The sequence below is a fragment of the Bidens hawaiensis genome, unplaced genomic scaffold, assembly GCF_021521415.1.
Source record: "Bidens hawaiensis isolate Kalapana, Puna unplaced genomic scaffold, B.hawaiensis_p1.1 tig00009570_1, whole genome shotgun sequence".
NCBI lineage: Eukaryota > Viridiplantae > Streptophyta > Magnoliopsida > Asterales > Asteraceae > Bidens > Bidens hawaiensis.
The window spans coordinates 378,036-400,283 of record NW_027491715.1 but is presented as its reverse complement, the minus strand read 5'-3'; the positions used below and the strand labels follow the sequence as shown (position 1 = coordinate 400,283).

At 34.8% G+C, this 22,248-nt stretch overlaps 2 protein-coding genes across 2 annotated transcripts; both read left to right on the top strand.

Moving 5' to 3' along the window:
• Positions 1–3,526: 3,526 nt before the first annotated feature.
• On the top strand, positions 3,527–6,738 carry LOC143532914 (uncharacterized). Its single transcript, XM_077027818.1, has 9 exons — positions 3,527–3,774; positions 5,141–5,314; positions 5,407–5,509; positions 5,598–5,677; positions 5,748–5,828; positions 5,900–5,991; positions 6,057–6,168; positions 6,254–6,379; positions 6,446–6,738. The coding sequence occupies exons 1-9, from the start codon at positions 3,535–3,537 to the stop codon at positions 6,560–6,562; spliced, it is 1,125 nt and encodes a 374-aa protein (XP_076883933.1). The 5' UTR covers positions 3,527–3,534; the 3' UTR covers positions 6,563–6,738.
• Positions 6,739–15,616: 8,878 nt separating this feature from the next.
• LOC143532913 (7-dehydrocholesterol reductase-like) lies at positions 15,617–19,524 on the top strand. The gene is made up of 13 exons (XM_077027817.1): positions 15,617–15,827; positions 17,325–17,547; positions 17,628–17,683; positions 17,761–17,855; positions 17,936–18,012; positions 18,084–18,197; positions 18,279–18,405; positions 18,486–18,586; positions 18,673–18,798; positions 18,869–18,933; positions 19,013–19,094; positions 19,185–19,267; positions 19,353–19,524. The coding sequence occupies exons 1-13, from the start codon at positions 15,700–15,702 to the stop codon at positions 19,417–19,419; spliced, it is 1,344 nt and encodes a 447-aa protein (XP_076883932.1). The 5' UTR covers positions 15,617–15,699; the 3' UTR covers positions 19,420–19,524.
• The last annotated feature ends 2,724 nt before the right edge of the window (positions 19,525–22,248 follow it).

Genomic DNA, 22,248 nt, shown 5'->3' with positions numbered 1-22,248 from the left:
AACAACTAAGAATATAACATTAGTAAACTACCAGTAAGTTAAACATTGTAAAAAAATATAATAGTAACATATAAAATATCATCAAAAGACAACGACGATAGAAATGTGGCATACAAAGGCCACCAAAAGCCTAAGATAAGTTAAGTTCACAAAACAAAATTGTAACTCTCCTCCCCATGCACCTCAAGTAGATTGGGCTACCTCTACTCCTTGGGAAATCGATTGGGGGATGCCCATATTTTGAAGGTGAATTGTTGTGTGAGTGGTGATGTTTTCGAATACGACCGAACTCACTAAGCCCTCCCAGAACTCCATACTATGACACTCTTGAAACTCAAACCTATATAAAAGTTCAAAATTGCAACCCTACGTGTATATAGAAAATCAAACAAATAACATACTATGTCAAGTAAAAAAAATACAATAGCCGTAGAAATAACATAGGATAGAAAGGATAAGCAAAGGAGCAACACCACATGAATACAATGAAAAGTAATTATCTGCAATTATTTATTAAAAGAAGTCAATTTTGCTATTTTTTTTACAATGTACCATTTAAAATTCCAATGATGGTAATTGATTACATATCTATATCATACTTTAATTTTTTTCATCACTAAATTTATTTTGGTCTACTAGGAAAAAAGATACCAATCATTTAAAACACCAATCATGGTAATTTATTAAATATACCGTTTAAAATACCAACCATGATATATTTTCATTCAAATCTATATCATTTTTTTTTGAACGGCAGATTAGGATCACTCACGGACCACTGGAGTATCATCGTGTCACCAGCAGAACTACGCGATCATATCCATTTCCACCAGGCAATAATGCATAACCACCAATTCAGAAGGAAATCCAATAAATCTTGGAAAAACCCCCTTATGAGATTCGAACCCAGAACCTTAAAGTCCCTAAGCCTTATTTCACCACCAAAATACCACTAGGCTGCTAGTAACTAAATGCAAGCACAAATAATAAATCGGCTATATAAAATATCTTTTGCATTAACCACATGCACTTTAAATCTTCTTATATATATCATCTTTTTCAAGTGCAACAATATCTTATGTTTATGTTGCCCCTTGGGCTTTAGTTAAAGACAAAAGCCCCCAAAAGCTTTCACATCACTATATATATTTATATTATGGGTACGTTTTATATGAAATTTTTAAAAGTTGTTTTTAAGAAAAGTTCATATTTAATTAAAAGTCTTATTTGGTTTAAATAGTTTGAGGTTTCTAGGTTAGAATAAAAAACTTAAAACTTTTACTAGTAGCGTTTAGAACGAGTTACAAGCTTGCTTTTAGTATTTAAATTTACTTAAATAACATTTTAAACTAAATACATTTATTATTATTGTTTTTAGTTATGTTAGTAATTTTATTAATTATATATTACACTGTTCCCAATCACCTGGCTTCTTTTTGGCGTTAAGGGTTTCTTTGTTACGCACACCAAGTGTTTGATTAAATGCATGCTTCAGTTTTCAACAATTTCCTTCTTTAATGAAAATGATTTTACTTTTGAATTTTCAAAAATTGTGAATATCTTATGTAATTGATCTTTGTGTTCAGAAATAAATAATTGAAGTTTTGTTTATGTATGTTGTAGTGACTCTCTTCATGGAAGTTTATCCACATCACTTGGAAATTTGAGGAACCTATCAATTTTGTAAGACTTTCATTTGAATAATTCTATTATATTTTATGGTTGAACTTTTTATTTACTTCCATTTTTCTCTGTTTTGTCTCAAAAAAAATTATGTATTTCTACTGCACAGATGGATATTTGTTGTTAATTCTTGCATTCAATTTTTTTTAACCTTTTTGCCATCCAAATGTATTAAATTTCATGTTATTTTGTTTCTTTGTTGAATATTACTCTACATGTGAATGAGTGAGTCTTGATTAAGGATATTATCTTTTAAAAACAACTGAACTATTTGTACTTCATTTCTATTTCTTTTAAACTGATTAATTCATTCTTTTTTTATAATTTGTGTTTCATTATATGACTTTTTTTCAGGGCAAGCAACAAGTGAAGAATGTTTAATGCAAATCCATTTGTTCCTAATGGCATGTTAGTAAAGCTTCATTTATTCTCTTACAACATCTGGACTGAGTATACTTGACTAATTGTTTAAGAATTGCAAGAACTTACCAGCATATGGTAATTATTATTTTCTCAAGTTCAACAAGTCTGATGTGAAGGACATTCGGCAATATAGGCTGCATTCTATGTATTTTTTTTCCTTACTTGGGTGTGTATGTGTACATATAATTTTATCCTGATAGTATGCTTCACTTTACAATGATAAAAATGCAGAATATATGAAATTTACATTATATTGTTTTTAACCTTGCAGCTTCCACCAAAGAAGATACTTACAGCACTAAGAGGCTGATGAAAGTATATGCATGCATGCTATTAAAGAGGTATGTCTTTCTTTTGTGTGAACATAGGCACATAGCAACTAGATTCATTCATATATGGGATTATGATCAGATTTGTTATTTCATGTACGGTTCTGCAGCTTTTTGAATTTTGGGCAAAAAAAAAAACAAAAAAACAAAGAAATAGCAACCATTTTTATGACATAAATACATGTCATAGCGGATCAATCTTAATCCAACGCGTTTAGCTAAATGTGTTTGCGGTTTCAACAATTAACACAAACCCAAACTGTCACAAAAGAAGCTTTAAAGGTTATACATGATGTAAGCAAAATGGATTCAGATTGTTTAAAAAAGTGTCAATTTTGGTTCGGTTCAAAAAAAATTATAAGCAAATTGAGTTCGGGTCATTTTGAAAAAGTATTAGTTTTGTTTCGGTTCAGAGATCGATCGAGGACTTCAACCGGGCAAAACATGTTTGGCTCCAAACAGGTTATATGCAAAATAAGTTTGGGCCATTTAAAAAAGGGTCAATTTTTTACCTATTTTACACATGATGATGACTTAACATCCTTTAACTGCAATTAATACTTAAATACTATTTTTATTAAGCCCACGAGAAGGTAGAGGACAATGATATTTACAAAATTTCCTCCAATGTTACGTGTCCGCTTCCTCCAAAGGCGCATACATATTACAATCTTGATAATAAATTTAATATTTATGCAGTTAACTTCTCATAATCTTTATTTCTTTTGTACAGGAGGATAATCCCCTTAGAGAATTTAGCAAACAAATTATAGAAGACGGAAGATGGATTATTATATCAAGAAGTCATAATTTAAACTGAGTTGTGTTTTTATCTTAAACAGATGTTTTGGTTTAGAATATAAAGACAATTAGTTTTTTCATTATGACATTATACTACCCGTCCACCGGACGGGTATACAACTAATTTAATTAAAAGCTCAACTAAATGTATCTAAAAATACTACAGCTACCTACCACTAAATTAACTAACAGCTACTTTGCCAAACATACCCTGTATAAACCATCCCACCATATTATATCTTCATTTCATTTCTTTTCCCTCAAAACCCTTAAACATAACATAATATCAATATCCGCCATGGAAGCTCTTTCAAGCTCTGTAATTCTCCCTCCCTGTCAACAATCACATCACTCTAATAATAATAATAATCGTACGGCTTCTCTCAGAACTAACTTATCACTATCACTTCCGAAAACCATGCATCTCGCCGCCGTTGCTCGTCAAGCTTCAGGTGACTCCGATGACGATCAACTTCAACGACAACACCTTCATAATATCTTCGATTTTAATCCACTAGAGCATGAGGCTTCTTATTCGGTACTGTTTGAGCTTTTATTATTATTAATTTATTATCTGATTCTGTTAGTTAAGTGTGAGAATCTGATGACAGCTGACACACGTGGTATTTGTGGTTAATTGGTTAATGATTATGTATCTAGCTGATAATTATTAATTTATTGAACTAGATTAGTATGAGTTTAGTGTTATGGAGATTATACTTCTGTTATTGATTTTATAAGCATAAGTTACGCTGGGAGAGAAAAAATGAAATTAACCATAACCGAACATTATGAAGCTGTCGTCAGTCCGTCACTGATGATTCGGCTCCTAAGTCCCAAGTCCCAAAGTTTTGTTTTTAGTAGGATTGGGTTTGCTGTTCAAAAGGGGGTGGCGACGCAGCTTGTTGCCCGTTTGCCTGCCACTTTATTGTAATCGTTTTAAGTTTAATGAAAAATCTATTATTACAAAAAAAAAAAAAAACTGGATTAGTATAGGAATATGTGATTGTATTGGCGAATGGTGATTATACTTCTGTTGTTAAGTGGTCCAGGCACTAATCTTAATTTCTTTCACAAAGTGTAGCAGCAATCAGACCCTTTGGTGTCTGTTATAGCTTAGTTTTTTTTTTTAATTTATTATGGCGTAGTAATTTTGTATTCGAGTTTAATTGTTTTGAATTCTAATGAAATTATTTTGTTTACTAGTGAAAGCACTTTTACGTTGTTCAGTTATGCATCATTAGTTAAGTGGCACAAAAGGATGTTATGCAATGAACTTTATAGAGTTGAGAAAAGAAAAAAAATGATTGCTAAAGGTTTGGTGATTCATTTAATATAAACGCTGAGAATAAACTTTGAAAGGAAAATGTTAAGAGAAAAGGACATCAATGCATTTATGAAGAAAATAACTGACATCAGATCCTAAATTCCTGAAAGTTGGGAGTTCAAATTATTCAAGCATGTTTGAATAGTGGGACCCACAAAAGGAATCACTTCTGATTCTAGAATCTTCTCTATTAGTTTTTGAAGGACGTCGAAGATTCTTTAAGTTTGTTTGTTTATGTTGTGTTTGTTTGTTCTTTGAGTTTGATCTTCAACGTACTCGTGTTGTTGGAACATTTTGTTTCTACCATTTTCTGGCTTAAGTTGTACAAGAAGGTACGACTAAGTATCATGAAAATCAACAATTTAGCGAATACGAAATTAAGCATGAGCCACCTCATTTTAAAATAGTATAATCATCACCAAAGCTGATCACCAACCTGGTAACCTAGACACATTGCTATTATGTGATACACCCCATCACATTAGTAGCTTAGTTAATTTATTGATTTTGATGTTCATAGTTACAAAGAATTAACTTAAAAATGACTGTGTTTGATAAACTCTTCCATATTTTGAAGGGTGATTCAGGTCAAGTTACAGCGGGGTTACATACAGACACACATGAAGTGGGGCCCAGAGGCGGCACCAGGGCTGGTCTTTTCAGAACCCCAATATCAGGGGGAGTGCAGAGTGCAACGTCTGTTAATGACTTACCAAAACCAGCACTGGCGGTCCGTAACCTGATGGAACAGGTCAACACAATTACGCATATACCCATATGTCTTTATCTGTTCCCTTCACTTATTATTATTCATATGTTTTGACTTTAAATTATGATGTTAAGGCTAGGTCTGCTCACTTGTGTACTGTAATGTCACGAATGCACCAACGAAGTAAAGGATACCCTTTTGGCTCACTGGTAGATTTTGCACCAGATGCAATGGGACGTAAGTTCTGATTTCATTTATGACCACCACTAAAACTTGTACAATATTTATAATATTCTGACATGGGCTTTTCATATTTGACTTCCAGATCCAATATTTTCTTTTTCACAGTTGGGTATACACACACGGAATCTATTAGCTGATCCAAGGTGCACATTAGTAGTGCAGGTTAGCATTCTTTGTTGCACACAATAATATAGCTTTTATGCTGGATTTTTTACGGTGGTTTATTTGGTAGATACCTGGATGGAGCGGTTTGTCAAATGCAAGGGCTACAATTTTTGGTGATGTTTTCCCGCTTTCTGAAGATGAACATCAGGTGATATTTTCAAACATATAAACCTTGTTATTAATATTAATTTGGATATTAATACTATTGTAATTATCTAGGAATGGGCACATAAGCAGTATATAGCAAAACACCAACACGAGCCTTCGCAGCAGTGGGGAAACTTTTACTACTTTAGGATGCAGAATATAAGGTTCTTATTCTGTACACATTCCAATAATTTTCTTTTGTAATAATTTTGGTATTGGTTTGAAGCAGTGATATATATTTTATTGGAGGTTTTGGCACGGTTGCTTGGGTTAATGTTGAAGAATACGAGTCTCTTCAACCTGATGAGATTGCCGTTAATGGCAGTGAAGAGAATCTGAAGGTTAGGGCATTAAACTGTTGTTGGTTTTGCAGTTAAATATTTAGTATTATATAATTTTTAACTAAAGTTTAATAATGTCTTGCAGGAGCTGAATAAGATGTTTTCGAAGCCTCTAAAAGAGATATTTTCACTGGAAAGCAAGGTGGATGATGTTTCTTTAATATCAATTGATAGCAAGGGAGCCGATATTCGTGTCCGTAATGGAGCACAGGTATGCAAATTTATAAATATAGTATAATCAAATGAACCCAAGTCATCTAATTAATTAATTTTGCAGTTTAACATACAGAGGTTGGTATTTGAAGAATGGGATGGGATTAAAACAGTGGAGGAAGCCAAAGCAGCACTTTGGAACTTGGTAAATAGTGGTGGGGTCTACAGAGTTCACAAGTGACAGATTTAGTTACAGGACTTTGAATAACAGCAGTAACTTTGGGTTTTTTTTGTTACTGTTTCGGATTTTGTTGGGATTTGGATTAATAATCAATGTAGATTGTTAATAATCCCTTTTAGTTTGCTGAATTTGCATCTAATGAGTTAATAATATTGTCTTAAACATGTGACTAAACACTAAACAACATGACTGTCCAAAAGAGTTTTGCGGTGCTTGCATTTTTATCACATCATCCATTCATCCTGGTCGTATTTAGTTAGAAAGATAAAAGCGAATGCATCGGGTTGGAAACATTGGTAGTGGATATGTAAGACTAAATGAGTCGGGTTGGAAACATTGGTAGTGGAAATGTAAGACTAAATGAGTGGGTCAAGTGTCGGGTTATGTAATTTATATAGACAAATTGAATGTGTCAATGGGTTGTGTAACCGGTTAGTTGTGATGAAGCATCAGCCGCGAATACTGACGTTCTAGTAAACACGATAATATGAACATGTCCATGTTGACCCAAGTTTTTAATATTTGTAATTAATGTTCGTTAATACTGTTGCACATCTACATAACGTTTCTTAATTATGTGTCAATGCGACTAGACATCAACTAGTTCAGCATTAGAAAGAAACAAAAGAAAAGTGATTTTGTATAGTGTTTGGCCAATGGCCCCTAGGGGTGATGAGCATATTTCGGGCTTATGTAACATCCCAAAATCTTGATTCCAAAATGTGAGGCATCGGTGACAGGGCCTTACAACTTACCCGAAAAAACCCAAAACCCAGACCATGCAGCAGATAATAGAGTGGTCTTCGGTTCCATTATTTAGTAAAATCCAGTCTTGGTCTGGTCCTTGGGTATGACCGATGACACCGATATGGTTAGAGACACCCGATGAATAACTAAAAGTTCATCATGCATTTTTAGGGGAGTAGTGTCAGTTTTAATCTACTATTATAATAAAACAAGCTTTTTATAACCAGCCTCCTCTTTTATTTTCACTTCATCTAAATTTGACGGCTGGCCTCACCACAATTAGGATTTAGACAGTTACGTATTAAGGTTTTAGCAATTCTAAATCTCCAAGCTTCCTTCCCACAACCTGCAATTGAACGATTAAACGGTTAACAAAACGTGAAGGATAATTCTCAGCCTATATTAAATCGTCACCGTCGATTGTGCCGGATATCTTCGGTTTTTTTGCTTTGCTTATTCGTCGCCATCTATTACTGATAATCCATCTCCTGTTAATTTTTCATTTATAGTTCCAAATTCCAATCATAGTCGATATATCTACAGTTTACTTCTGTTGTTGTATGTTGATTTGGGAACCTAATTTTGTGCAGCCGCGCCACTCATTATCCATCGATATCTTCGCGACATCATTTACAGATAATCAACATCCTCTTAATCTCTCATTTTTACTTCCAGTTATATATTTACAGTTCATTTTTGTTTTTATTACTCATAGATGGTAATCGAGTAATTTTGTAGCACGTTTTTTGCTTGTGGCTTTAGGGACTGTCGAGTCCCCTTTTTCACCCAAACTAATTATACCATGGTTCACTAAAGGTAAGGTAATTAATATATATATATATATATATATATATATATATATATATATATATATATATATATATATATTGGGTTACTAAATTTCGCTTTTATCATTGTTTATGATGAACGACATATATTATAATTGTTATGTATTTTTTTTCTCTTTTCAGTTTTAACAGAATTTTATCATTTGTACTTATTTATGAATGGAATCATTCACCCCTGCTTTCACCCAGGTACATAATTTATAAATTGTGCAGAAACTTTAGGGTTTTGTAAACTTAAAAAAGTTGAATTTAGTATTTAGAGGCATTTTAGGTTTTCAGTTTTAAGGTTTATATGAGTTTTGTTGGGATAGGATGTTATTCGCATTTGTGTTATTTAATTTACCATTTGATTCATCTCCAGAAGATGTAAAAAGGAAATATTGTAATGTAATATATTTGTTTTTATGGGGTAAGTCAACCAGGATTCATATTTTGGTGTTTGCTATTTTCATAATAAGCCATGTATAATACCTCTAATATTCACAACTATATTTCTTATGGAAATGGAAATACATACTCTATGTGTACATTAGTTTGTTGTTATGCCAGGTTTGTTTTGTATGTATGTTATTATAGCATGATTAGAGGAAAAAAAATCCAAGTATATATGTTTTTGGTGTGATGCAGGCTTTATTAGGCTTTATTTGGATTACTTCATGGTTATGTACAAATTTGGATAGCTACATAGGTCACATCCCACTTAAAACCGATCCTCATGGTAACATTAAGTATGAAGTGCTTCGTAGAGAACATATTTGTACCGAGACCCATGCAAACATCTTTTCAAGTAAGTGTCTGTATTAAATATTGCAACAAGACATTCCGGCTGAAACACGTTCAAAATATTAAGAATAATTGGTGCATCATTGTTGTGGTAGGAATATATTTTGGATGGATGACTCCTCTTATGCAGGAGGGCTATCGAAAATCTATAAAGAAAAGATGCATGGGTGTTAATTAGATATATGTGACCGGAGTGATCCATTGAGTAAAAAGTTTGTGATTTAAATATTTGTATCCATTCTTTAGGAGGTTAGCTAAAATGATTAGTCGTAACTGAGTGTAGGTTTCAGAAATGTTGGGCTGAAGAAGCTCAAACGTCATATCCCTTTATTTTACGATGCCTAAATAATCGTGTTGGAGAAAGGTGACTTAATTACCAGTTTGGCCATGATAAGATTCATAATAAGTTATGCCAGGATTTGATACTTAACTATTGGTTTTTTGTTATTCTCTGCAGATTCTGGTTTGGAGGGTTTTTCAAAGTAATTATTTCATTCTCCTAATTAGAAGTGGCAAAAACGGGTGGGTCAGATGGGCTGGGTCAAAATTTGTGGGTTGGATTGGCTAAACACTTAAAACTAATTTTTTTTTCCCAAAAATCGAATAGTTTGACTGCAAGAATTAGTGAACAAAATGATTCAGAAGGATTTATACACTAAAACTACAATTCCATCGACTTTCAACGAGTTTGACCTGTCTTTTTTTACCTATCTTGATGGATTATCCATTTTACTTTCTTGAGTATAAGCTAAAAAGCATAAACTGAATGTATCCCTAATATATCATTTAGTGATTTGCAATGTAATCAACTAAGGCAAGATCTAATCTCATTGACTTGTAGGTGGACAATGATCTTTCTTAGGCAAGTTCCATCTTGAGAATTCATTACTAGCTAAATGATGTATTTTGTTATTTGACTTTATTCTTGTATGTGGGTATAGTTTTCTTTGCATTTCCCTTTTCTTTTTAGGTTTTGTTATTACTTTATATAGAACTGAACTTATGAAGTTACAAGTTGTACATAAAATTAAGGACATCTTGTATTAGTATAAACTTTTGCTCTCTATGGGCATCTAAATGATTATGCAATTCTTATGGAAATAGACTTAATAATTTATTTTATTCAATTTTGCAGATTCAAGGTAAGGAGGGTTCTCTGGTTATGAGTTTTTTGGGTATGTATATCTTAACTTAGTTTCTATGACTTTGCATGAGGAGTCACTACAGTTTGAGTCTCATGACTACATGGCTAAAATTTTTCATTCTCTTTTTCCTTTTTGAAAGGGTTTGAACCTTTTTCATTCATTCATCCAATTTAATAACATTTTACTTATTTTTAATAAAGATATATGATGCACTTTCAATTTGTATTTTGTGATAGTTTTCATAAGTAAATAATTCTTAACAATTACTATTGCTCTTGGCATTGCAAACACTTGTGTTTTGTAGGTACTAATGCTAATGCTGGTGAAATAAATAATGTCATCAGCAATTCCTCACAAAGTCAACCCCATTGGCTCAAAACAATGAAGGCAATCTTGGGATTGGTAATGCAATTTTAGACCATTTGAGCATGACATTGCCTATTTCGCGTTAACATGTATTTTCATACATTTATTCCTTTATAGTTTATATTCAAGTATATGAACCTAAAGCTTACGCCTTAATTTTTATAACAATTGTAGGTGATGAGAGGATATGGTGTTGAAGAGCCTTAGGAGAAACTAAAGGAACCTAAATTTAGTTTATTTATAAATGTAAATTATTGGAATATGATGGAGGCAATTAAATGTATACAAAAAGGAGCAATCCAAGTAATCAATTTTTAATAATTTGCAGTGCCAAGCCCGTTTAAGAATGGTTAATATGCAAATGATATTTATAGCTAGACTTTAATATATATGCTTAAAATGAGCATTGATGATGATTCGACAATGTAAGCTCACACTTAAAATTGGCTACTACTTTTATGATTTGATTACTGATGAAGCCTGAAAGGTATTATGGATTAATTGCATCATGCAGTTATAAATCGCTACTATTTTAAGTCTTAAATTAGTGTTTAAAAGTATATGGATGCTCAAGTAGAATAATATGCAAGTGTAAATGAAACAATGTTTAATATAATTTGTATGTACTTATTACAAATTATTCTTAATTTTAAAATGTTTGGTATCTCGTCCTGTGTAATACACGGGTTATAACCTAGTATTAGTATAAAATATGTTTTACTTTAGTGGATGCCAATCACAATCAAATTTCTTTAAAGCTTCGATGGACTACACCATCATAGCATTCTTCTTTAACATCGTAACACGAGTCCCCTGCAACGAAATACACATAAATCCTTCATTTTACCGGTATTCCAACATGCAATCGGTCTTGGTCTAAAACCGGAGGCCTGATCCCTAAATAGACCGATACTCGATATGCTCCCTGTAGTAGAGGTGCACAAAAAAACCGGTTCCAGAACCTAACTGGTGGAACCGAACCGGAACCGGTTCCAGTTCCAACCCGGTTGGAACAATACCCGGTTTGGGTATTTTTGTACCCGAAAATCGTACCCGGTTCTCCTATTTGTATGTCAGTACCAGTTCCAACCCGGTTCCTACCCGGTTCTTAATTGGAATCGGTTCTGTTCGTACCCGGAAAAACCGGTTCCGACGGGTTTTTTTTGAAGGGTCAAACAAAAGTCAAACTAGCCGTTGGAACCGGTTCCAACGGTAATATAGCCGTTGGAACCGGTTTTTTAGACACCAATTAGCCGTTGGAACCGGTTCCAACGGTAATATAGCCGTTGGAACCGGTTTTTGAGACAATAGATCCGTTGGAACCGGTTCCAACGGATATATAGCCGTTGGAACCGGTTTTTGATGCCCAAACCTACATATAACTTGTTTCCATTACTTGTCACCACCAAACTAAAATACTACTCCTTTAGCAAACCCGTTCCTTTACCCGACCATCCAACTAAATATTATTATGGCACCCATCAAAAAAACTAACAACAAGGCTAAGAAGAGTGTTTTTGTTACCCCCGTTCCTGTTACGGAGGACCCAAGGGTTGTTACGGTAGTCAACCATAACCGCAACCAAGACATACGGAAGAATTGGGATTTGATTGTGGATGACGAAGGTTATCAAAAGGCTCGTTGCAAACTATGTGGTTCAATATTAAAGCACGATTCCAACTCTACTTTGAGAAAGCACATCGAGAAGTCATATTGCAAGGCGTTGAAAGGGATTGGCGCGACCGATCAAATTGACTTGGGTAAAGATGGTACACTATTTCGTTACAACACGACTCAAGTTCAAGATAGAATGGCAAAGTTCGTTATTCAACGAGGTTTGCCGTTTAACCACTTTGATGACCCGGAGTTGACGTCGTTGATTCGCGAAACTCTACAACCGAGATACACACATGTAAGTCGTACTACCTTAAGACGTCATTGTATCAGGTTGTGGGAGTGTGCTAAAAAAGAGTTAATCGAGTCTTTTCATTCTTTAGAAGCCATGGTTAGTTTAACTACCGATGTTTGGTCGGCACCACACGGGTTGCCCGAATCATACATATGTGTCACCGCTCATTGGGTTGATCCGGTGACATGGCAATTGATGAAACGCACCATCGCTTTTGAAAACTTCCCGTTCCCACATACCGCCGAAAAATTGTTTGAATTACTTGATGAAGTTATAACGACTTACAACTTGAGAAATAAAATATTTTCGATTTCGTTTGACAACGCTTCAAACAATACTAAGGCGGCTGAAAAATTTATCATTAAATATTCACCACCTTGTTTCGGGGATTTTTTTCATGTCCGATGTGTTGCACATATCATCAACTTGGTTGTTCAAATAGGTCTTGACAATGAACACATTTGTGATGATTTAAAATACTTTAGACTTATGTTACAAGATGACTTCAAAAGTGGTAAAAGAAGACATCTTGAATATAAGAACTATTGCAAGTCGGTTGAAAGAAAGTATTTGGGGCCGAATTGGGACGTTCCAACCCGTTGGAACTCAACTTGTCATATGTTAAAGTGTGCTTTTGCCCAACGCCAAACTTTACAAGCGTTTCATAACAATCTTGTTGAAGAACGCGAGGCCGATATGTTTCCGGAAAGTGTTTGGGTCCAAGTCGGTTATTTGTTGGAGTATCTTGACGTGTTCAAAAAGTCAACAACAAAATTATCGGGAGTCTATTACCCTACTAGTTGTTGGGTTTTGCAAGAATTGTACTATATGTCTTGTGTTTTTAAAAGCTTTGCGGAGAAGAACAAACTCTTCGAAAATATTGTTGCGGTGATGAAAGAAAAGTTCATAAAATATTTTGAAATCATACAGCCGGTCTTTACTTGTGCCGCCGCATTAAACCCCTATTGGAATGTTAATGGGGTTGAAACAACGATTGAGGAAATATTCGACAACTTAGGTATGCACGAGATTGACCCGAAGTTGTCGACGGAAGCGAAGGACAAGTTCAACAAAAACCTTTAAGACCTTTATGACCATTATTTTCAAATGTATGGTCCAAGTACGAGATCGTCTTTTGTGAAAAAAACAACAACTGGTAGGCCGTGCAATGACCCACTTATAAACTTGATGAATGGGATTCGTGAATCGGCATCTAAGAGGCAAAGAGGAAACACACCAAGTAGCGAACTTGGTCGATATAGTGGAGCAAACTATGTTGAGGGCGCAACGGTCGACGAAATTCGCAATATTGATTTGTTGGCTTGGTGGAAAGGTAAACAAAACGAATTTCCCATTCTATCCGCCATGGCTCGTGATTTGCTTGCCGTACAAGCCTCAACGGTTGCTTCCGAATCGGTTTTTTCTCTTAGTGGGAGGGTGTTATCTATGCGAAGAACAAAACTAACTCCCGTGTCTCTAGAGGTTTGCATTTGCCTAAAGGACCATTTGGATGCGGTGGATCGTGTACAACACAAGGCGAACTTTGAAGACGAAATACCAATAGAGCGTCATATTCATGATGAGGAGGCGGAGGACGGGGTTTCTTCCGATAACGAAGACGAGGGTGAAGACGAGAATGAAGACGAAGAAGAGTTGTAATTATTTGTTTTGGTAAAATTATTTGTAACTTGTTCAACTAATATTTAGTTTTGATTTGTTTTATTATAATTACTGTTGTTACTCATGATTAATTTTTGTTACTTTTTTAATAACGACGAACATTTTATTTATTTAAAAACTAACTATTACAAACATTATTAAAACATAAACGATACTAAACATAACAACTAAAACATAAAAAACAAAGTCCGTCGTTTTAATCCGGGAATACTTATTTTTGGGTTGTAGAGCCGGACGACTCTCCCACTTCCGTTTTTTTAGCTTCCAATCATCTTTTCTCTCGACAATACTTATTCGTATGTTTTCGTAATGTCGAGTTGGACCCTGCTTTAAGAAACTTCGAGCAATATTTGCAACGTGCCAACTCATGTGAGTCGGTCATGAGACACAAATCGTAATGAATCCAAACATCGGGGCATCTTGTTGTTTCGATCACCATAACAACGTCATCATTGGTTGCCATTTGTTGTCGGTTTAAGGTTAATTGTGGTTTGGAGTGTGTTTTATAGTTTTGGAAGTGGTTTAACAAGTACACAAACCAACCTTGCTATTTAGAGTAAAAAAATAACCTATTTATAGTTAAAAAACCGGTTCCAACGGTCAAAAACGGCTATATAGCCGTTGGAACCGGTTCCTAACGGCTATAATATTTGAATTTCAAAAAAAACCGGTGGAACCGGTTTTTATGTAAAAACCGGTTCCGGTTCATACTCTACCCAGTTCCTAAAAGTTAGCATATCTGGGCATCGGTTCGGGTCGGGAACCGAACCGGTTCTTGACTGGAACCGGTGCCATTTACAACCCGGTGTGAAAAAAACCGGTTCCGAACCGGTTCGGGTTTTCAGGTGAACCCGATTTGTGCACGTCTACCCTGTAGGGGCGGTTGTGTACATTCATAAAGCTCACGGCTCGCTCGATAAAAACTCGAATAATACTAGCTAAAATAACTTGATTTGAAACAACATGAGCTTAGTTGATTCATTTTTGTGCCCGAGCCAAACTCGTCCCAAGTTTGGCTCGGGTCATGGCTCGGCTTGTTGTCTCGATCTTAGGCTCGTTTAAGTTCAAAATCGAGCTAGAGCCTAGTTGAGCTGCCTCATTTAGTTTTCGAGCTCGAGCCGAACTCACCCTGACTCAACTCAGGAACAACCCTAGGTAGAGGTGCACAAATCGGGATTTTTTGTACCTGGAACCGGTCAACAAAAGTCAAAACTGGGTCACGTAGGAACCGGTTCCAGGTATAGTTAGATATTTGACCGGGTTTCCCAGGTTTATTTCGGTTAGAGTAGGGTAGGGTCGGGTATTTCCGGTTCCGGGGAGAAATAAAGTACCAACGGGTCAAGTACGGGTAGGAATCGGTTCCGGGTCTAGTATACCTGGTCGCGTCCGGAACCGGGTATATTATGCATCTCTAATCCCTTGGGCCAGTCATTGGTTCTGGTCTCGGGTCGGGTATCACGCGAGTCGGTCCGGGTAACCCGGTTTGCTAAGCCGATGATATAAACAGGCGGCTATATTCTTGCGAGTACAAACTTACTTACGCGAGATCTGAGGAGTGAGCATAAAGTAGTAGGTCTTCTCTTATCGAAGTCATCGTCTATATAATAATATCTAACACACACACACACACACACTCGCCATTGCAGTTACAGTTCCAAAATGGTTACAGCAGCAGCAAAGCCTGAACCAGATTCAACGAAGAAGAAAGAGATGGTTCACTCGCCACTTCTCACTTACTTCTCCGTCATCACTCTTCTCTCCACGTGTCCTCCATTCGTCATCCTTCTGTAAGCTCTCATTTAACCAATCTGATCTCTCTATACCTAATCGATTTCACTTTCCGTACTGTTTCTCCAATCAGATTTGTTTTTATCTTATTTTTTTAAATTGATTTACATGGCACACAACCACACTGTGTACATGCATATTATTATTGTTTATTAAATCAGGTTACGTGTTTCGATCTTAATTTACAATTCCTAGTGAATAGTTAGTTACTCTCTGTTTATGTATTATGTAATTAGGTTTTGTGTTTTGATCCAAAATTGTAATTACTAGTAAATGATGAATTAATGAACTGTTGAAGCAGATAGTAGGTATACTGTGTGATCTTATCGGATCTAGTTTTGCTCTTCTGATTTCACATGTATTCATGTTACATTATCACACAAGCACATGTATACAGGATACATGCATGTTATAATTGTTTACAACTTACTTCCGTAATTAGTTAATTACTCTCTGTTTATCTGATTAGGTTATGTGTTTCGATCTTATATTACGATTCCTAGTGAATACTTGCTCTCTGTTTATCTAATTAGGTTTCATGTTTTGATCCAAAGTTCCTTGTAACTGATGAATTATTGAAGCAATTAGTAGTTATACTGTGTGATCTGATTGGATCTAGTTTTGTTGTTCTGATTAATCATGTATTCATGTTACATTATCACACAAGCACACTGTATACAGTATACATGCATGTTATAATTGTTTACAACTTGCTTCCGTAATTAGTTAATTACTCTCTGATCATCTGATTAGGTATTGTGTTTTGATTTAAAATTGAAATCTCTAGTAAATGACGAATTAATGTATTATTGAAGCACATAGTAGGTATATAGTATACTGTGTGATCGGTTTAGATCTTGTTTTGTTCTGGATTCACGAGAGCATGCGTCATCAATTCACTATGTGTGATGTTAGTTATGATTCTGACGTTAATTAGGGCAAAACAAAAATGTTATTATTTGGATTTCCTACACAAAAAGCAGTCACCAACGCTATGTCATCTCACTAATTGTTTAATCTAACAAGTATAATCGATCTAATAGTATGTTAAAGCATTGGGTAAACGAGCCGAGCCGGCTCAAGCTCGGTTCGTTTTGACTTACAAGAGCTCGAGCTCGAGCTCGGATCGTTTATTATTTATCACTTAGCTTCTATACGTTTTTAATTATTTGTTTATATATATTGAGAAAAAACTTTAATCAAGCCTAAGCTCTGCTCGAGCTTACCTTAAACGAGCCAAAGCTCGGCTCAACATTGGGCTTGCAGTGTGAATTTAACACGTAGAAGTACAAAAGAGGTAAAACTTATAAATACACAAGGATCAACGAGCCTAAACGAGTTTCCCATACAAAGCTTGAGCTCCAAAATGCTGGGCTATCTTTGATCTTATATTCTTATTATTGATCCGAGCTCGAGTAGCTCTCGAGCGGGTCGGTTCGTTTGCACCCCTAACTTTGTCGATTAAAGGTACTAAGAAAGTTTATTTGTGTTTGCAGATGGTACACAATGGTACACCAGGATGGTTCTATACTAAACACATTCAATTATCTAAAGGAACATGGAATTGAGGGATTTGTAAACATATGGCCTAGACCTACTGCTATTGCATGGAAGATAATTGCTTGTTATGCCCTTTTTGAAGCTGCACTCCAGCTCTGGCTACCTGGGAAAAGAGTCGAGGGCCCGATATCTCCTACAGGAAATAAGCCTGTCTATAAGGTACCAAACCAACAATGTTCACAGTATAAAGTCTATAATATTGATTATTAGCATTATGTTTGACCTCAACCTGTGTGCAGGCTAATGGTGTGCTAGCATATGCTGTGACACTGGTCACATATATTAGCCTTTGGTGGTACGTTACTGTGGACATTAGTTTCTTATTGATACTGTCTAAATTTTTTTAATAAGATTTTCTTGTTAAACTTTTAGGTTTGGGATATTTAATCCAACGGTTGTTTATGATCATTTGGGAGAAATATATTCTGCCCTCATTTTTGGAAGCTTGGTTTTTTGTGTATTCTTAGGTAAGAATGAGAAATAAACCAGATAACGTAACATATTAATATACTATATTATCTATGCTTCTGAATTCTGATCATTGTAGCTGATGTACAGGGTCATCTGGCACCTTCTTCCACTGATTCTGGTTCTTCAGGAAACATATTCTTTGATTTCTATTGGGTGAGCATCTCTAAATTAATTATTATTATCGCAATGAGTGTTTGCTAAAGTAATTGTTTTTGGTGTGATAGGGCATGGAACTGTACCCACGAATTGGCAAGAACTTTGATATCAAAGTTTTCACAAACTGCAGATTTGGGATGATGTCATGGGCTGTTCTTGCTGTGACCTACTGCATAAAGCAGGTATGCAGTCCAAAATCATTAATTTCAGTGTGTTAGATTTCACATGTGAATGATTAATAAGCTTGAAATGTGTTAATCCAGTATGAAACAATTGGGAAAGTATCAGATTCCATGCTTGTAAATACTGTGTTGATGTTGGTTTACATTACAAAATTCTTTTGGTGGGAAGCTGGATATTGGAACACAATGGATATTGCACATGACCGAGGTACGTGTATATGAGTTTTGTCTTCAAGCTTTTCATACTTATGTATTGTATTCTGAAAGCTTTATTAATAATTTTTGCAGCTGGATTTTATATCTGCTGGGGATGCTTGGTTTGGGTTCCTTCTATATATACTTCCCCTGGCATGTACCTTGTCAATCACCCTGTTAATCTTGGACCTCAGGTGCTTATTTTCTCTTCAAGTGCAAAATTTTCACATCTTTTTATGCATAGAAAATGATTTTATTTGATTCATTTCTTTGGGTACAGCTGGCAATTTCCATCCTAGTAGCAGGCATTTTGTGCATTTATATTAATTATGATTGTGACCGACAAAGGCAAGAATTTCGTAGAACAAATGGGAAGGCCTTAGTGTGGGGTAAAGCTCCAAGCAAGGTAATTTGTTTTTCATTTTTGTGTATAGTAAATTAATAATACTAATATATATAATTGTTTTGGTATTTAGATAGTTGCTTCATACACTACAACCAAAGGGGAGACTAAGACCAGCCTTCTCTTGACTTCAGGGTGGTGAGTAGCTAATAGTAATATACCCCACATCCGTTTTCTTATAATGACGTCATGAATCATGTTGATGTTGTTGTTGCAGGTGGGGGCTTTCTCGTCATTTTCACTACGTATCTGAAATTATGGCAGCGTTTTTCTGGACAGTACCTGCTCTTTTTGATAATGTAAGTTATAGATTCATGTTTATTATTGCTACACTCTAGAAAAAATATGATTCGTTTTTTTTATAAACATGAGTTTTGTTACTTTTGCAGTTTCTCCCATACTTCTATTTTGTGTTCCTTACAATCTTACTTTTTGATCGAGCTAAAAGAGACGATGATAGATGTCGTTCAAAGTAAGTGTCCCATCCGTGTTTTTCTTGAATTATTTTAGTAATATAGTATTTTCTAATGATGAATTTGGTTTGCGTGTGCGTGTAGGTATGGGAAATATTGGAAGACATATTGCACCAAGGTTCCAAATAGGATCATACCAGGGATTTATTGAGATGAAGTTATATGTTTGTTGTCATGTATTTGTATTGTATGACTTTTAAGTTATGATTAAACCTTTTTTTTATTAATGAAATAAGTAGGTTTGGTTTTGTTAGTATATGTGATGTCATTTGAACATGTAACATTGTAACTAGCTAAAAACAGTATGGATTAGATTGTATGGTTTGATTTTCTGATTATTGATTTCGTTGGGATGTATATTCATTTAAAATGAGTCAAATGACTATATAAAAATTCAAAATAAAAATATGAAATCGATCCAACAAAATTGTAATTTAGTTGGTTGGTGTTGGATCTTGAAGTCAATTGAATAAATTGTTTACATATTTTTAAAACCGAAATCAACTGGTTTCATAATTTTATTACTATTATTATTATTATTATTTTTAAATTTGAATGATCCAAAAATATATTTTCTGTGGATTTGGATTGGATCATGACCTTATTCCAAAAATGAATCGTGACCCAATTTTTTAATATAATAATGACCTTATTCTAAAATTAAATCGTGACCCAATTTTTAAATTCAATAATGAACCCATCCAAGTATTATCCAGATCTCTTCATAAATCTATAATATATATAAACGAAGACATAAAAATCCTATGTGTCGCGATGTGGTCGCTCCCTTTTTTTTTGGAGTCACCAGATTTGCTTGATTTTTAAATGAAGGCTTCTCATGCATTTGACCCGAATTCATGGGTATGGGTCTTACCAAACCCAGATATTCCTTAAACGGGTTATAACATCTCACTAAATTAAAAGTTATTATCACCAAATTATTTATGTAAAAATCTTATAAAATAGAATATAATAAAAAATAATATCTTGTTTATTTAAAAAAAGATATATATATATTATTTAAATTAAAAAACCAATTTGATAGTAAAAAAAATAAACGGGTCTTGGGTCTCATCAAACTATAAGTATATTATTAAATAACTTTCATAAATATTATCTATAATAAAAAAACCAATTTCATAGTAAAAAAAATAAACGGGTCTTGGGTCTCATCAAAACCATATAGCTTTTAAACCGAGTTATAACATCTCATTTATTTGTGAAACAATTTATCATCAAACCATAAGTATATTATTAACTTTCATACAATAAAAAAATATAAATTAAAAAAATAAATAAATATTAGAACAACAATATAAAACAACCCCCGTAATACGGAGGATAAAAACTAATAAATAATAAACAGAAAACAAATATGCAATAAACTACGTTATTAAGTATTTTTGGATCGTAAAACCAAATCTTTTTTTAACTATATTGATTGATCTTACAACCACAACTATATATAATTCGTTAGACTTAGCTAAGATGCGAAGAAAACCAAAATTATCAAAAATAAATAAATAAACAAGTATTAGTTGTTAAAACATGCTATCTTACGTTTGATCACTTTAATAAGACAGTCTAACTCACAGTAAAAACACTATTCGTTAAACCCAAACTAATTTAACTAATGTATTCACAATTTCACATAGTCTTTGAAATCGAAGACAATTAAGTATTTCTATTACTAACTTTTTAATCATTCATTTTATTAGAAAAAAACAAAAGTGAAGAAACGATGATCGATTTACTAGTATACGATCAACTTTCCTCGGGTATGAGTGTGCTATATCACCGATGGTTTTCCGGAATATGAATTCTTCCACCTACAAAATGAGCAGCACCGTGAACTTACCCCTCAGAAAGGGACAGATGGGTCCTCTTTGGGGTAACCCTCCGGTGTGAGAATAAGATATTGTAGGAGAAGATAATAATAATCTGAAAGTGAGTAAGGACTTAGAATGTATTTTCTTGCTTACCTCCCCTTGTGGAGGTGGTGTGGTATTTATAGTATTAGGGTTTCCAATGATTGGGCTCAGACCCAATTAGGGCCTTTTTGGCCTCCTCCTATTGCTTCGCGCCACGTGTCCTTAGGACACCTGGTGCTTTTTCATTGATTATTCTCTGACCAATGTATTTCACCTGACCCATGTGCAATCACGTGGTAGCACATGGGTTTTGCTGAGTTGTCCACCCTTCATTGGCAGCTGTCAACATCAGCATATTCTTTATTCCTTAAAGGATACCTTCTGGAAGGTTGTCTGATGAGCACAATCATGGTTGTCCTTATCCTGATTTGGATAAGGACGTGGTTGATTATGTGCATGTGTGATATGCGCCTATCCTGGGGATGCGCGAGGTCTTCTCTTTATTCTCACGCGCAAATGTTTCATGCGCAGATGTGATATGCGCAAGCATATGTAATATGCGTGAGCATATGTGAGATGCGCCACGCGCAGATGTGATATGCGTGAGCATATATGATGCGTGAGCATATGTGATACGCGTGAGCATATATGATGCGTGAGCATATGTGATACGCGTGAGCATATGTGATGCGTGAACATATGTGATATGCGCCACGCGCATAGGTTTTAGCTTTGTGTCTTCATGACATCCTGATTTAAAGCCTCTTGTCTATATCTTGTGGGTTGACCCGCCCCGCTCGATGTTAAGGCGGGTGCATACCTCTTCAAGCCCCCCAGTCTAATGTGTGTCTTGTCTCGCGCGAGCGAGGTAAGATAGATATTAGACTTAATAGTTTGCTCTTTTAATAGGGTTTGTCTTTTCTTTTTTATTTCTCATATGTGCGTTGCGCGAAATTCTATCCTTTTGGTTGAAATGAATCGTCCATGTACGTGGTTGGTTGGTGCTGACATGCGTCAGAGATGGAGACGTTATGTGTCAGACTTTTCGTGTGCTCGAGGTGCTACAGTGACCTTTCATGTCTCCTCATACAGTGTCAGGAACACGTGTC

Coding starts and splice junctions, on each gene's coding strand:
- LOC143532914 (XM_077027818.1), top strand. CDS start 3,535: ATGGAAGCTCTTTCAAGCTCTGTAATTCTCCCTCCCTGTCAACAATCA. Junction 5,315..5,406: donor TCCGTAACCTGATGGAACAG/GTCAACACAATT, acceptor TATGATGTTAAG/GCTAGGTCTGCTCACTTGTG. Junction 5,678..5,747: donor GGTGCACATTAGTAGTGCAG/GTTAGCATTCTT, acceptor TTTATTTGGTAG/ATACCTGGATGGAGCGGTTT.
- LOC143532913 (XM_077027817.1), top strand. CDS start 15,700: ATGGTTACAGCAGCAGCAAAGCCTGAACCAGATTCAACGAAGAAGAAA. Junction 15,828..17,324: donor CCTCCATTCGTCATCCTTCT/GTAAGCTCTCAT, acceptor TTGTGTTTGCAG/ATGGTACACAATGGTACACC. Junction 19,095..19,184: donor TACCTGCTCTTTTTGATAAT/GTAAGTTATAGA, acceptor TTACTTTTGCAG/TTTCTCCCATACTTCTATTT.